Below are 13,872 nucleotides of genomic sequence, written 5' to 3' on the forward strand. Positions count from 1 at the left end.
TGTTCACCAGCAGGTGGCAGCAACATCAGCAGTATTAGTTTCCCTGGAGAGTAACCTTCGAGTTCCCTTCCAGCCCTCTTTAGAGAGGGAGGAGTTAGTTAGTAAGTGTGCAGTCTAGCCTACCCCCTCCTGGGGAAAGGTTGTGTGTTGGCTAGCAAAACCCTGTCTGCTCTGCTAGGCCCATAGGCCCAGCCTCTGAAGTCTACATGGTTGCTTGACCCTCTTGGGCTTGCATTGCTCTCATCCAAGCTGAAGCTAGAGCTTGAGGTACTCAAAGCCGGGACAAGAAGTTCCTAGGATTAAAGTAAGAGACAGACTACAGACAGCTAAACTAAGTTGCAGCAGAAGAGGAAAAGTTCCTATTTACTCCAGCTAGCATAGCAGGGCTGAGATTGTTGCAGATAAGCTTTTGCCTGCCATTTAAGCCAATACCTGCTGATGATCAAGATAAAGTTTGGAAACTGTTTGAATTACCGTTTATGCCAAGTAAAGCTGTGTTCAACGTTACTACAAGTCTGGACTCCATTTATTCTACTACCCTTTTTGCACTGCTTTGGATTACATCACATCTAGGATCCAAGGATATCCAGGTAGGAACACTGTGACACATGTATACAACATCTACAGAGACATTGTAGGCTACTCTACACCACTCTGGCAATCCTACCCTGGGAACCAACATTACCATCTACAAAGGGGACTCCATGTCCTCGTTGCTTAATTGCAACTGGCATCACATTTACTTGCTCTATAAGAGGGACATATTTCGTAGAAACCTCCTAAGGGGCAAGGGATACCCCAGATGCCCTTCACCGTAGGCCCGTTGCACTTTCAAAGAACGATCTTTTATCCCCGGACAATCTTTCTTTTAAAGGAAGCTTTTTTTGTCCAACTATCTCCCAATACCCAATACACTAGCACTGGTCCCTTTAGTCCAACGCCCTGGACACATTGTCAAGAGGCAGTTTTAACAATATCTATATCCATGGTACTTTTTGATTGCCTGTTATTACATTTTTCAGTGGCAATTAAGAATAAATTAGCAATTCTGACTTTTTATTAAATGTTTTTTTTTTATGCCATTCACCGTAGGGGATAATTTACGTGATATTTATGTAGTCTGGGTCATTACGAATGCAGCAAAACCAAACATATGATGGGATTTTTTTTTTATTGAAAAATGTATTATCAATAGAAAAAAAGCTTAATTTTTTTAAATGGGATTAGATATATATATATATATATATATATATATATTTTGTAACTTTTTTTTACCACTTAGTAGTCCCACAAGTGGACTATAACATACAGCTTTTTTGATTGATTTTGAAATGCAATGCATTATTCCTGTAGTGCATTGCATTTTAATGTCAGTGCTATTCTGACATTGACCAGCAGGCTGCGCCAGAGAGGCACAGCCTGCTGGAAATTACTCAAGGCTGGTCTGGGGCCTACACGAGACCCCAGACAGCCTTCACACGCATCGGCACCCGCAATCGCATTTATGGGTGCCAATGGGAGACAGAGGGAGTCCGCTCCTTCTGTCAGAACTTTACCTGCGGCGGGCGCCATGTAAAGTGTTAATCAGCCCGGATCGGAACTCCTGCCGGTCCGGGCTGTTAGAGAAGAGCTGCGTCTCTCATAGGAGAGATGGGCCCCTGCTCCCTGCTGCACGGGGGACCAGTGCAGCGCTTAGACTGGGCCGCCATAAAAAAGCAGAGGCCCAGCCTTAGTGACCGGCGTAAAAAGGCGTATGGTTGGTCACTAAGGGGTTAAAATTCCAGACATCAATGCTGATAGTTTAAAGGGGTATTCTGGTTACCATAAATATAACTTGTGTTTTAGACTAATTCATCATCAATAATTACTTAATATAATGAAAATGTCACATATTTACTATTCAGTAGTTATAAAAGTAGTTTTCTTCCTTTGCTACCCACTGTGTTTACTCTTATATTACCATGACATCGACCTGTAGTTCTCAGCCTTTGTCAGGTTGAGCATGCTCATTGTGTTGCCACCAGTTCTTTAGCTAAATGTCTTGTGAAACAAAGGGAGTGTTAGGCCCCTTTCACACGGGCGAGCTTTCCACGCGGGTGCAATGTGTGAGTTGAACGCATTGCACCCGCACTGAATCCTGACCCATTCATTTCTATGGGGCTGTGCACATGAGCGGTGATTTTCATGCATCACTTGTGCGTTGCGTGAAAATCGCAGCATGCTCTATATTCTGCGTTTTTCACGCAACGCAGGCCCCATAGAAGTGAATGGGGCCGCGTGAAAATCGCAAGCATCCTCAAGCAAGTGCGGATGCGGTGCGATTTTCACGTATGGTTGCTAGGTGACGATCGGCCTGGGGACCCGATCTGTATTATTTTCCCTTATAATATGGTTATAAGGGAAAATAATAGCATTCTGAATACAGAATGCAAAGTAAAATAGTGATGGAGGGGTTAAAATGTTTTTTTAAAAATTACTCACCGAGTCCACTTGATCGCGTAGTTGCGGATCTCTGTCTTCTTCTGTAATGTTGAGCTGCCGGCTAAGGACCTGTGGTGACGGCATGTTTGGTACCCAAACCCAAACTTCTTCACAGAAGTTCGGGTTTGGGTTAGGTGTTCTGTAGATTGTATTATTTTCTCTTATAACCATGTTATAAGGGAAAATAATACAATCTACAGAACACCTAACCCAAACCCGAACTTCTGTGAAGAAGTTTGGGTTTGGGTACCAAACATGCCGATTTTTCTAACGTGCATGCAAAACGCATTACAATGTTTTGCACTAGCGCGGAAAAATCGTGCATTTTCCCGCAACGCACCCGCATCTTATCCGGGCAAAAAACAAGATGCCCGTGTGAAAGAGGCCTCAGTGTGCTGGTGATTACTGAGTAGAGGGGGCGTGGCCGGACTGTATATCAAGCAGCCAATCAATGAACATCAACACTCACAGCAGGAAAGCTAGGGATTGTGGGGATTGTAGTTTTGTGAGGGAAGATCAGGCGCCATGATACCCTCAGTGTGTTGCAGGCTCACACAGGAGCTAGACAAATGGATTGCAAAGTAAATTAAAACTCTGGTTATATGTATAGGGATAGGTTTTGGTTGGGTCACAGCTTGCAGCCATAATGCAGTTTTTCAAAAACTAAGTTACTTTACCGGAATACCCCTTTAATAATGAATAGCACTAGCTGCATGTATGTGCTGTTCCCAGCACTGGCCAACCTCATTAAAGAGGTTGTCCAGAATTCTACAAATATGGCTGATTTTCTCAATAACCAAACCACACTTGTCTGGGGTTGTGTCTGATATTTCAGCCCAGCTCCAGCCGAGTGACCAGGGCTGACCTTCAATACCATACACAACCTGTATACAGGTGTGGTGCTGTTTTCGAAAGAAAGCAGCCATGTTTTTGTAATCCTGAACAACCTTTTAATAGGACAGACAAACTATTATCAGAGGTGGGAAAAAATAATTAGCGCCCTTAGGGTGCACCTTGTCATCTTTTTGTTGCACTGTAATGAAGATACATGAATAGTTATGATTATGAAGTGAATCCTGTCTATGTTTCTTAATTTCCTCTGGAAAATAAAAACAAGTCTGGTTGGTCTTTATGAGCCACAATGCCTGGTTTTGTTTCCATTTTCGATAAATCTAGTCTATCCTCATTTTATTCCATTCTCTGATTTTCTTCATCACCACTTAATAAATGATCAACAATATGTCACTCATTACACAACATTGCAGATTAGTTATGAAAATGAGCACATACAATTAAACGTGGACCATATAAACCAATAAGCAAGCGGCTGCGAAATCTGCATGACATTTGTGTCCCATTGTTTTCAACGGGAATCTGCCTTGCTGTTCATATGACAGATGATGTCCCTTCATGATGCTGATTCCACATGGGGACTGCGGCAGGTTAAACAAATGACATAAGACCTGTTAAATGGGGCTAATCTGCGCTAGAACCTGTGGCAGTAAACATTTTTACCTTTTTTTAAACAAATGTTACCACCCTTAGGGAGCAGGGACCTGGGATCTTTTAATCCCTTGTCCCATTCATTGCATAGATCTATTAGGGTGAATGAGATTCTGATGCGCTCCCTGCTGAGCTGTGCATTGTGCACAGTTTAGCAGGAAGCTTACCATGACAGACCTGGGAAGCTTCAGCAGCGCCCAGGCTGTCATAGTAACTGATTGGAGCCCCACACTTTCACTGCAGGGACTGCGGGAGCCGCTTCCCTCTGCCTTACCTCACAGATGCCGCGATCGCTGTTGAATGTGGCATCTTTGGGGTTAAATGAATGGTTTTGGCATCATCGCTGATCCTGTTCATTGCAGCCTGATGCCTGCTGTATTATACAACCGGCACCCACTATTTATGGAGTGGGCTTACATCAGCAGCCCGCTTCATACAAGCACTCAGCCACTGTGACCTACGGGCAGGTCACGGTGGCTGAAGGAGTTACTAGTCGCCTCAATATATTAATTGGAATAAAGATGTTCTTCACAACATAAGACTTTTTATGCAATACCTACTTAAGACTTTAAGATGAATGTTACAATCGAATAAGTATTTATTTGGTATATATTACCTGTTTATTCCGGAGTTGCTATCTATTGTTTTAGCTGGTCTTGGCTTTGGTGGTAAAGGGGGGCGTTTTATTTCACCCCCAAAATTTCTGGCTTTTTCTGCAACATTGCCTCTTTCAATGGCCTGCATTGACAATCTCTTGTAATCATCTCGAGCCTGCTTAGCCATAGATCGCCTCCTCTCGTCAGCTGCCTTTGACTTTCTCACTAAAAAGAAAAAAAGAAAACAGCATTGGTCGCGTTGTCACCACCAGTGATGCTATATGTGAAAAATCATGAAACATAATTGTGTAGATTTTCTTGTATTGCAAGAATGAAACCAAAGCAAACATTGTACATTATTTTCCAGTGAAGAATGGATCTAATAAACTACAGTATGTAGGTAGAGAATAACATCATATAACATGTCCCATGATTCCCTAAGAGGATAACGTGGTTTGGACACTAACTAAAGACATGTGCTTCCACATTTCATATATCACATTACCATACTAGTTATGGCTGCAGACATCTTTTGATCCTAGTCCTAGCTTTTTTTGGTTCAAGATGTTATCTGAAGGAGAACAAAGAAGCAAATTGACCTACTGGGTGGATTCCGTGAACCCATGCTTCACACAGCACAAACACATGGCTGGCAGCACCCAAGAATATGGTAACTATAATAGTTGTCCTTCAGTCACCCTTGGCAGATAGAGGAACTATGAGAGAACATTGGCAACACTACAATGAATATTTGCAGATTGTTCTAAGTAGATATTTGAGGAAATAATTGTAGAAAGTATTGACTAGTCAGAAGTAGGAAGGACACACATCATCCTTATAGCATGTCGGTCATCATACTGTCATATGTCTCTCCTGTTCAATTAGGGTTTCTCAGTTTTGCTTATACATTTTGGACCCCTAGTTTTATGACTGTGTTATCTCTATTAGTGCCCATAACACAGCACTGCTATTGATTTATTGGTTTATTTTTTTTACTGATAGAAAACCAAAACGGTTTAAACATTTACCATTCCATTCCAGTTATATGTCCAGTCTATGTGCCAAGAGGGAAATATGATTATGGCTATATATGTGATTCCACATTGTGGTGCACAATCCATAACTGCATTGCTGTTCCAACCTGGATGAGATACATGGCATACAATAGAGCATGCCACTTTTTGTTTATGAGATCTCCAAATAAAAAAAAAAACACTGCCATATACTGCCATAGGAAAATATGGAAGTATGCATGTCCGCACTGAAATGCATGTTGGCTGTATATTGTACAGGAATTGCATGAGGCCTAAGACTTACAGCATCACACACAAATATGGGCCTTATTTATTTTATAATTTCACCAGTATTCTGGTGTGAAAAATTCACAATCTGAGCGTTTGCAAATTTTTCAACACCACGTGTGCAAAAATGTTTACACCAGATGTGCTTCTCTGCCGCCTTCTCCGCTTTCCCTAAAATGTATCTTCTTTTACATGATCACATGGCCTATCCTGATGATAGGTGATCAAAAGTTAAATCCAGAACAATCACTTTAAAGTGTAACTGTCATTCTTATTTTTGTAATGTGTAGGGGCAGTGATACTGACCATTTTTGCAATATACTTTATTTACTGAAATTGTACATTTCTATTAGAAAAATAGCTCTAAAGTGACCCATTTTGAGCCTTAGCAACGCTCCTCTGTCTTCTGTTTACATAACACATTCAGTGTTAGCAGGTCTCCACTGTTATGTAAACAGAAGACAGAGGAGCGTTGCTAAGGCTCAAAATGAGCCACTTTAGAGTTATTTTTCTAATGCAAAATGTATGATTTCAGCAATTAAAGTACAATACAAAAATAAAAAAAATGAATGGCAGTTACACTTTAAGGACAATGCAATATCACAATATCCATGTAGATTGTAATCCCTCACGGGCAGGGCCCTCTCTCCTTCTGTACCAGTTTGTAACTCATCTTGTTTATGATTAGTACAATTGTCTGTTATGTATGTGCACCGCTTATCATATGTACAGCGCTATGGAATGAATGGCGCTTAAATAATAATAAATAATAATAATAATAATAATATGATAGGCTGCAATCCACATCACAACCACTGGGTGGCCACACAGTGAACTATAGCAGACACATCTCTGACATAGTATGGCAAAATATTTTTCAAAGCTGATCATCTTCTGCCATTGTCCATTTATGTCCACAGTATACACCCTACATTCAGTCTTTATATTTAACTTTTTATATGCATTTGTTTTCTATCCAGTAATTTTGCAAATATCATCGATGGACATTTATTTCAATTACAAACAATTAAAAAAATATATAATATTAACAAATCATACAAGTTTCTTGCCATTCAGAATCCTCCTTTTCCAGTTTTTGCTTGACTTCTTGAGCTTCTTTCCAATTCATGTAAATTTCCTGAGTCCTTTCTTCTAATTTTTCTTTTTCTTGAGGCCCCATTATAACAGTTTTTGTCTGAAATAAGGAATAATTAGAGGAACTATTAGACAGTGTAGAAGTAAAAGGAACATACATTTTAGCCTGATCCTATAGTGATGTTCTAAAAATTCTAACAGGTCCTTTTCCTTCAGTAAATAGTACACATAAAATATAATGAATGGTAATGGGTGTCATATAGGCAAGAATTAGAGGTGAGCAAATTTCTTGCAATTTGTTTTGGGTTTGACCTGAATTAATTAGTTGTCTGATTTGACCCAGGTACTGTATGAATAAATTTGACTCAAAATAAAAGTGTGGATATGCCCCATAAAGTCGTGTATGAAGCTACATGCACACGACCGCATGTGTTTTGCTGTCCGCAAATTGCGTATCCGCAAGAAAAAAATGGATTACATCCATTTTTTTGTGGATCCATTGTAACAATGCCTAAGGCATCGTGCACACGAACGCTTTGTGTTTTGAGGTCCGCAAATTGCGGATCCGCAAAACACGGATGGCGTCCGTGTGTGTTCCGCAATTTGCAGAACAGCGCGGACAGCCATTAATATAACTGCCTATTCTTCTCCGCAAAACAGACAAGAATAGGAAAGGTTATATTTTTGGGGGCGGACCACGGAACGGAGCAACGGATCCGGAAAGCACACAGGGTGCTGTTCACATCTTTTGAGGCAAATACTGCGGCTCGGATGCGGACCAAAACAACGGTCGTGTGCATGAGACCTAAAATGGACAAGAATAGGATATGTTCTATTTTTTTTAAGGGGCTACGGAACGGACATACTGATGCATTTTTTGCGCACCCATTGAAATTAATGGGTCCGCATCCTAACCGTACAAAAAAGGAATGGACACGGAAACAAAATACGTTTGTGTGCATGTAGCCTGACACTGAGGTCTCATAGGACTGTAGCCAACCTCTTTTAAGTTAACATGAAGACAACATTAGTAATGACAAAGTGACAGTGATACATATGACTACAGGCAAATAGATGGTATCAGGTGGCAACAAATAACCAGTTTAAACACACTGCACTTTGAGATTTGTTATACTGTAAAAAATAAAAAATAGTCCAAAAATAAATCCTTTTGGAGGCAAATGACTTGTGTCTATACAAGCAGTGACATTGGAAGAACAAAACTTTAGTTCTAAGTAAAGTTTTGAATAAAAGGTCCAAAAATGATCCCCTTTTGGGGAGTAACAACATCTTTGCCATCACCTTACATAATACACATCAGCAGGAGCAGCATTGCAGTATAGAACCTGAAGAACAAGACAGTTGATGTGCTGCTATGTAGGGGTAGTAGTAATGGCAGCAGGGACAGTAGTAGCTGCAGCACCAGTAGTATATTATGGATCCTAATAAACAAGGCAGGAGAGGTGCTGCTATGTAGGGGTAGTAGTAATGGCAGCAGGGACAGTAGTAGCTGCAGCAGCAGTAGTATATTATGGATCCTCATGAACAAGGCAGGAGAGGTGCTGCTATGTAGGGGTAGTAGTAGTGGCAGAAGGGGCAGCAGCAGTAGTATATTATGGATCCTAATGAACAAGGCAGGAGAGGTGCTGCTATGTAGGGGTAGTAGTAATGGCAGCAGGGACAGTAGTAGCTGCAGCAGCAGTAGTATATCATGGACCCTAATGAACAAGGCAGGAGAGGTGCTGCTATGTAGGGGTAGTAGTAATGGCAGCAGGGACAGTAGTAGCTGCAGCAGCAGTAGTATATCATGGATCCTAATGAACAAGGCAGGAGAGGTGCTGCTATGTAGGGGTAGTAGTAATGGCAGCAGGGACAGTAGTAGCTGCAGCAGCAGTAGTATATTATGGATCCTAATGAACAAGGCAGGAGAGGTGCTGCTATGTAGGGGTAGTAGTAATGGCAGCAGGGACAGTAGTAGCTGCAGCAGCAGTAGTATATCATGGATCCTAATGAACAAGGCAGGAGAGGTGCTGCTATGTAGGGATAGTAGTAGTGGCAGCAGGGACAGTAGTAGCTGCAGCAGCAGTAGTATATTATGGATCCTAATGAACAAGGCAGGAGAGGTGCTGCTATGTAGGGGTAGTAGTAATGGCAGCAGGGACAGTAGTAGGTGCAGCAGCAGTAGTATATTATGGATCCTAATGAACAAGGCAGGAGAGGTGCTGCTATGTAGGGGTAGTAGTAATGACAACAGGGACAGTAGTAGCTGCAGCAGAAGTAGTATATCATGGATCCTAATGAACAAGGCAGGAGAGGTGCTGCTATGTAGGGGTAGTAGTAATGGCAGCAGGGACAGTAGTAGCTGCAGCAGCAGTAGTATATCATGGATCCTAATGAACAAGGCAGGAGAGGTGCTGCTATGTAGGGGTAGTAGTAATGGCAGCAGGGACAGTAGTAGCTGCAGCAGCAGTAGTATATTATGGATCCTAATGAACAAGGCAGGAGAGGTGCTGCTATGTAGGGATAGTAGTAGTGGCAGCAGGGACAGTAGTAGCTGCAGCAGCAGTAGTATATTATGGATCCTAATGAACAAGGCAGGAGAGGTGCTGCTATGTAGGGGTAGTAGTAATGGCAGCAGGGACAGTAGTAGGTGCAGCAGCAGTAGTATATTATGGATCCTAATGAACAAGGCAGGAGAGGTGCTGCTATGTAGGGGTAGTAGTAATGACAACAGGGACAGTAGTAGCTGCAGCAGAAGTAGTATATCATGGATCCTAATGAACAAGGCAGGAGAGGTGCTGCTATGTAGGGGTAGTAGTAATGGCAGCAGGGACAGTAGTAGCTGCAGCAGCAGTAGTATATTATGGATCCTAATGAACAAGGCAGGAGAGGTGCTGCTATGTAGGGGTAGTAGTAATGGCAGCAGGGACAGTAGTAGCTGCAGCAGCAGTAGTATATTATGGATCCTAATAAACAAGGCAGGAGAGGTGCTGCTATGTAGGGGTAGTAGTAATGGCAGCAGGGACAGTAGTAGCTGCAGCAGCAGTAGTATATTATGGATCCTAATAAACAAGGCAGGAGAGGTGCTGCTGTGTAGGGGTAGTAGTAATGGCAGCAGGGACAGTAGTAGCTGCAGCAGCAGTAGTATATTATGGATCCTAATGAACAAGGCAGGAGAGGTGCTGCTATGTAGGGGTAGTAGTAATGGCAGCAGGGACAGTAGTAGCTGCAGCAGCAGTAGTATATTATGGATCCTCATGAACAAGGCAGGAGAGGTGCTGCTATGTAGGGGTAGTAGTAGTGGCAGAAGGGGCAGTAGTATATTATAGATCCTAATGAACAAGGCAGGAGAGGTGCTGCTATGTAGGGGTAGTAGTAATGGCAGCAGGGACAGTAGTAGCTGCAGCAGCAGTAGTATATCATGGATCCTAATGAACAAGGCAGGAGAGGTGCTGCTATGTAGGGGTAGTAGTAATGGCAGCAGGGACAGTAGTAGCTGCAGCAGCAGTAGTATATCATGGACCCTAATGAACAAGGCAGGAGAGGTGCTGCTATGTAGGGGTAGTAGTAATGGCAGCAGGGACAGTAGTAGCTGCAGCAGCAGTAGTATATCATGGATCCTAATGAACAAGGCAGGAGAGGTGCTGCTATGTAGGGGTAGTAGTAATGGCAGCAGGGACAGTAGTAGCTGCAGCAGCAGTAGTATATTATGGATCCTAATGAACAAGGCAGGAGAGGTGCTGCTATGTAGGGGTAGTAGTAGTGGCAGCAGGGACAGTAGTAGCTGCAGCAGCAGTAGTATATTATGGATCCTAATGAACAAGGCAGGAGAGGTGCTGCTATGTAGGGGTAGTAGTAATGGCAGCAGGGACAGTAGTAGCTGCAGCAGCAGTAGTATATTATGGATCCTAATGAACAAGGCAGCAGAGGTGCTGCTATGTAGGGGTAGTAGTAATGACAACAGGGACAGTAGTAGCTGCAGCAGCAGTAGTATATCATGGATCCTAATGAACAAGGCAGGAGAGGTGCTGCTATGTAGGGGTAGTAGTAATGGCAGCAGGGACAGTAGTAGCTGCAGCAGCAGTAGTATATTATGGATCCTAATGAACAAGACAGGAGAGGTGCTGCTATGTAGGGGTAGTAGTAATGGCAGCAGGGACAGTAGTAGCTGCAGCAGCAGTAGTATATTATGGATCCTAATGAACAAGGCAGGAGAGGTGCTGCTATGTAGGGGTAGTAGTAATGGCAGCAGGGACAGTAGTAGCTGCAGCAGCAGTAGTATATTATGGATCCTAATGAACAAGGCAGGAGAGGTGCTGCTATGTAGGGGTAGTAGTAATGGCAGCAGGGACAGTAGTAGCTGCAGCAGCAGTAGTATATTATGGATCCTAATGAACAAGGCAGGAGAGGTGCTGCTATGTAGGGGTAGTAGTAGTGGCAGCAGGGACAGTAGTAGCTGCAGCAGCAGTAGTATATTATGGATCCTAATGAACAAGGCAGGAGAGGTGCTGCTATGTAGGGATAGTAGTAGTGTCAGCAGGGACAGTAGTAGCTGCAGCAGCAGTTGTATATTATGGATCCTAATGAACAAGGCAGGAGAGGTGCTGCTATGTAGGGGTAGTAGTATTGGCAGCAGGGACAGTAGTAGCTGCAGCAGCAGTAGTATATTATGGATCCTAATGAACAAGGCAGGAGAGGTGCTGCTATGTAGGGGTAGTATTAGTGGCAGAAGGGGCAGCAGCAGTAGTATATTATGGATCCTAATGAACAAGGCAGGAGAGTTGACCTATAGCTGCGCATCTCTTTCATTCACAATCACATACAGAATAGAGACATGATCAAGGGGCCAGCATGGCATGGTCCTGTAACATGTTGGTAATTCTTGCATCTAATAAAGGTATTGGAACTTGGCCATCAGACATATTTATAAGTACCAGTGGAAATGTGGATATCAGACATAACTGTATATATTTTTAAGCCAGAGCAAGGAATGGAGAATAAATAGAGAAGATATGTTGAAGAAAAATTAGCACATTTTACATATTATGGAACTATTCCTGGCACATACAGATACAAACAGGGTTGGAGTGGCCCACCAGTGTACCAGATGATTCTCTGGTGGGCCTAAGCTCTGACAGTGATGGACCTGTAGTAAAACAGGGCCCTTATAGTCCTCCTATATACACAGAGGGTGGGCTCTCAGAATCAGATGACTATGAGGAACTTAGAGACAGGCTTCTCAGCCTGCCTCTTAGCTCACTATCCCAGCCCCTAACTCCCTATGTACCATCTCTGCCTATGTCCTTGTTTATCTTACTGACAAATGTCAGCTCTGTATATTTCTCTCTTCCCTCGGTTTTCTGGCAGTCCTGTTCTATGTTCTATCTACTCTGTTCCTGTAAACCTATTGTCAGCCCCAAATGCTGTCAGTCTGGTTCTCCCTCTCTCTTCTCTGATATTGAGCATAGGGAAGAGAGAGAAGAGCAGGACTGCCAGTACTTAGCACTGACAGTAGGTATACAGAAACAAGGTAGACTTACTGTCAGCGCTAAGTGCTGGCAGTTCCATACTTCTCTCTACTATGCACTCAGTAACTAACAAAGAAGGGCATTGAAAAAAGAAATGTACAGAAGGGACACAAGCAGAGTGGGTACATATAAGGAGCCAGGTGCTAGGGTAGTGAGATAAGAGGCAAGCTGAGAAGCCAGCCTCTGTATGTTCCACATAGTTATCTTCAGCATTCAGTAGAAAACCAAAGATGGACTGTTGACAACATGTCGTCTAGCAAAAACAAGCACCTTTTCCTAATAAAGTATATTACAAAAATGCTTCATGTCCCTGTCCCTACACAATATTAAAACTAAACTGAAATCCTGTTTACCTATAAACTATATTGGATGAGCTGAAGTTCTGGCCATGGGAACAACAAGAACAAAAAATAAATCCAATATAAAGTCATACAATCCAAAGGCTTTATTTCAAAATATTATTAAAATCCATCTTTACAACTGTTTTATTGGATGCAGGATACATCGTTCATAAAGAGCCCTTATAGTCCTCCTATATACGGCAGTTTTATGCTGCCCTAACTCCTAATGGTTCCAGTGTATGCCAGGGAGTCCTCATATTCATGAGCTGCCTGCTATCCCCACCCCCTACCACTTCCGTTCCTCAACATATTCTTGTCCGCAATTGCATCTTCTATGAGAGTGCCGGCGATGTGCAGTCCGCAAATTGAGAAACGCACATTGCCGGTGTCCGTGTTTTGTGGAATCTTCAATTTGCGGATCCGCAAAAACGCATACAGATGTGTGAATGGACCCTTACTGGTAGTTTTTCCCTACTGCACTTAGCATCAGGTGTGTGTGGAGTGGAGGGTGCTCATGAATATGATGACTCATTGGCATGCACTAGAGCTGCTAGAATTTAGGAATTAGGGCAGCATAAAACTTGGGATCAATTCCCTTTAAAACAATGTTATTTATAAGCTTATTTATTATGTTTCATAAGATTTTTATCTATTTTTTTCCTACACATTTCTGAATATCTCCTAAGAGTGAGGAGCATATTATATAAATGAATAAAAGTAAAATTAAATTCGAATATACATTGTATAAGACCCATAACAGAAACTAGGGGTCCTTAACTGAGACATTTTCTAAAAACATAGGGGGAAGGAGGAAATGTATACAAATTCTGTCTAATAGACATTGTAAGCTTAGGCAGGCAGTCTTAAAGGGGTTGTCCGGGATCAAATATATATATATTTTTTTAAGTGTACTCAGAGTTAAAAGGTGATTCTAGGTCCCCCCCATATGTTTTAAGGTATTTTCGCCATTTCTACACGGCTCCGACGGTCCCTCAGGCACTGTTTACATCTCTGTCTATTTTTATCT

At 42.3% G+C, this 13,872-nt stretch overlaps 1 protein-coding gene across 4 annotated transcripts in view; it reads right to left on the minus strand.

The window, feature by feature from the left end:
• The window catches only part of SH2D4A (SH2 domain containing 4A), a 106,820-nt gene that overhangs the window by 16,293 nt on the left and 76,655 nt on the right, over positions 1-13,872 (minus strand). For all 4 annotated transcript variants that reach the window (XM_044305091.1, XM_044305085.1, XM_044305108.1 and 1 more), the window contains 2 exons: positions 6,941-7,076; positions 4,601-4,805 (listed from right to left, as the gene is read on the minus strand). In XM_044305091.1, coding sequence (XP_044161026.1) covers positions 4,601-4,805; positions 6,941-7,076 — 341 coding nt within the window. The remainder of the gene's footprint in view (positions 1-4,600; positions 4,806-6,940; positions 7,077-13,872) is intronic.

This window comes from Bufo gargarizans, chromosome 1 (genome assembly GCF_014858855.1).
Source record: "Bufo gargarizans isolate SCDJY-AF-19 chromosome 1, ASM1485885v1, whole genome shotgun sequence".
Taxonomy (NCBI): domain Eukaryota; kingdom Metazoa; phylum Chordata; class Amphibia; order Anura; family Bufonidae; genus Bufo; species Bufo gargarizans.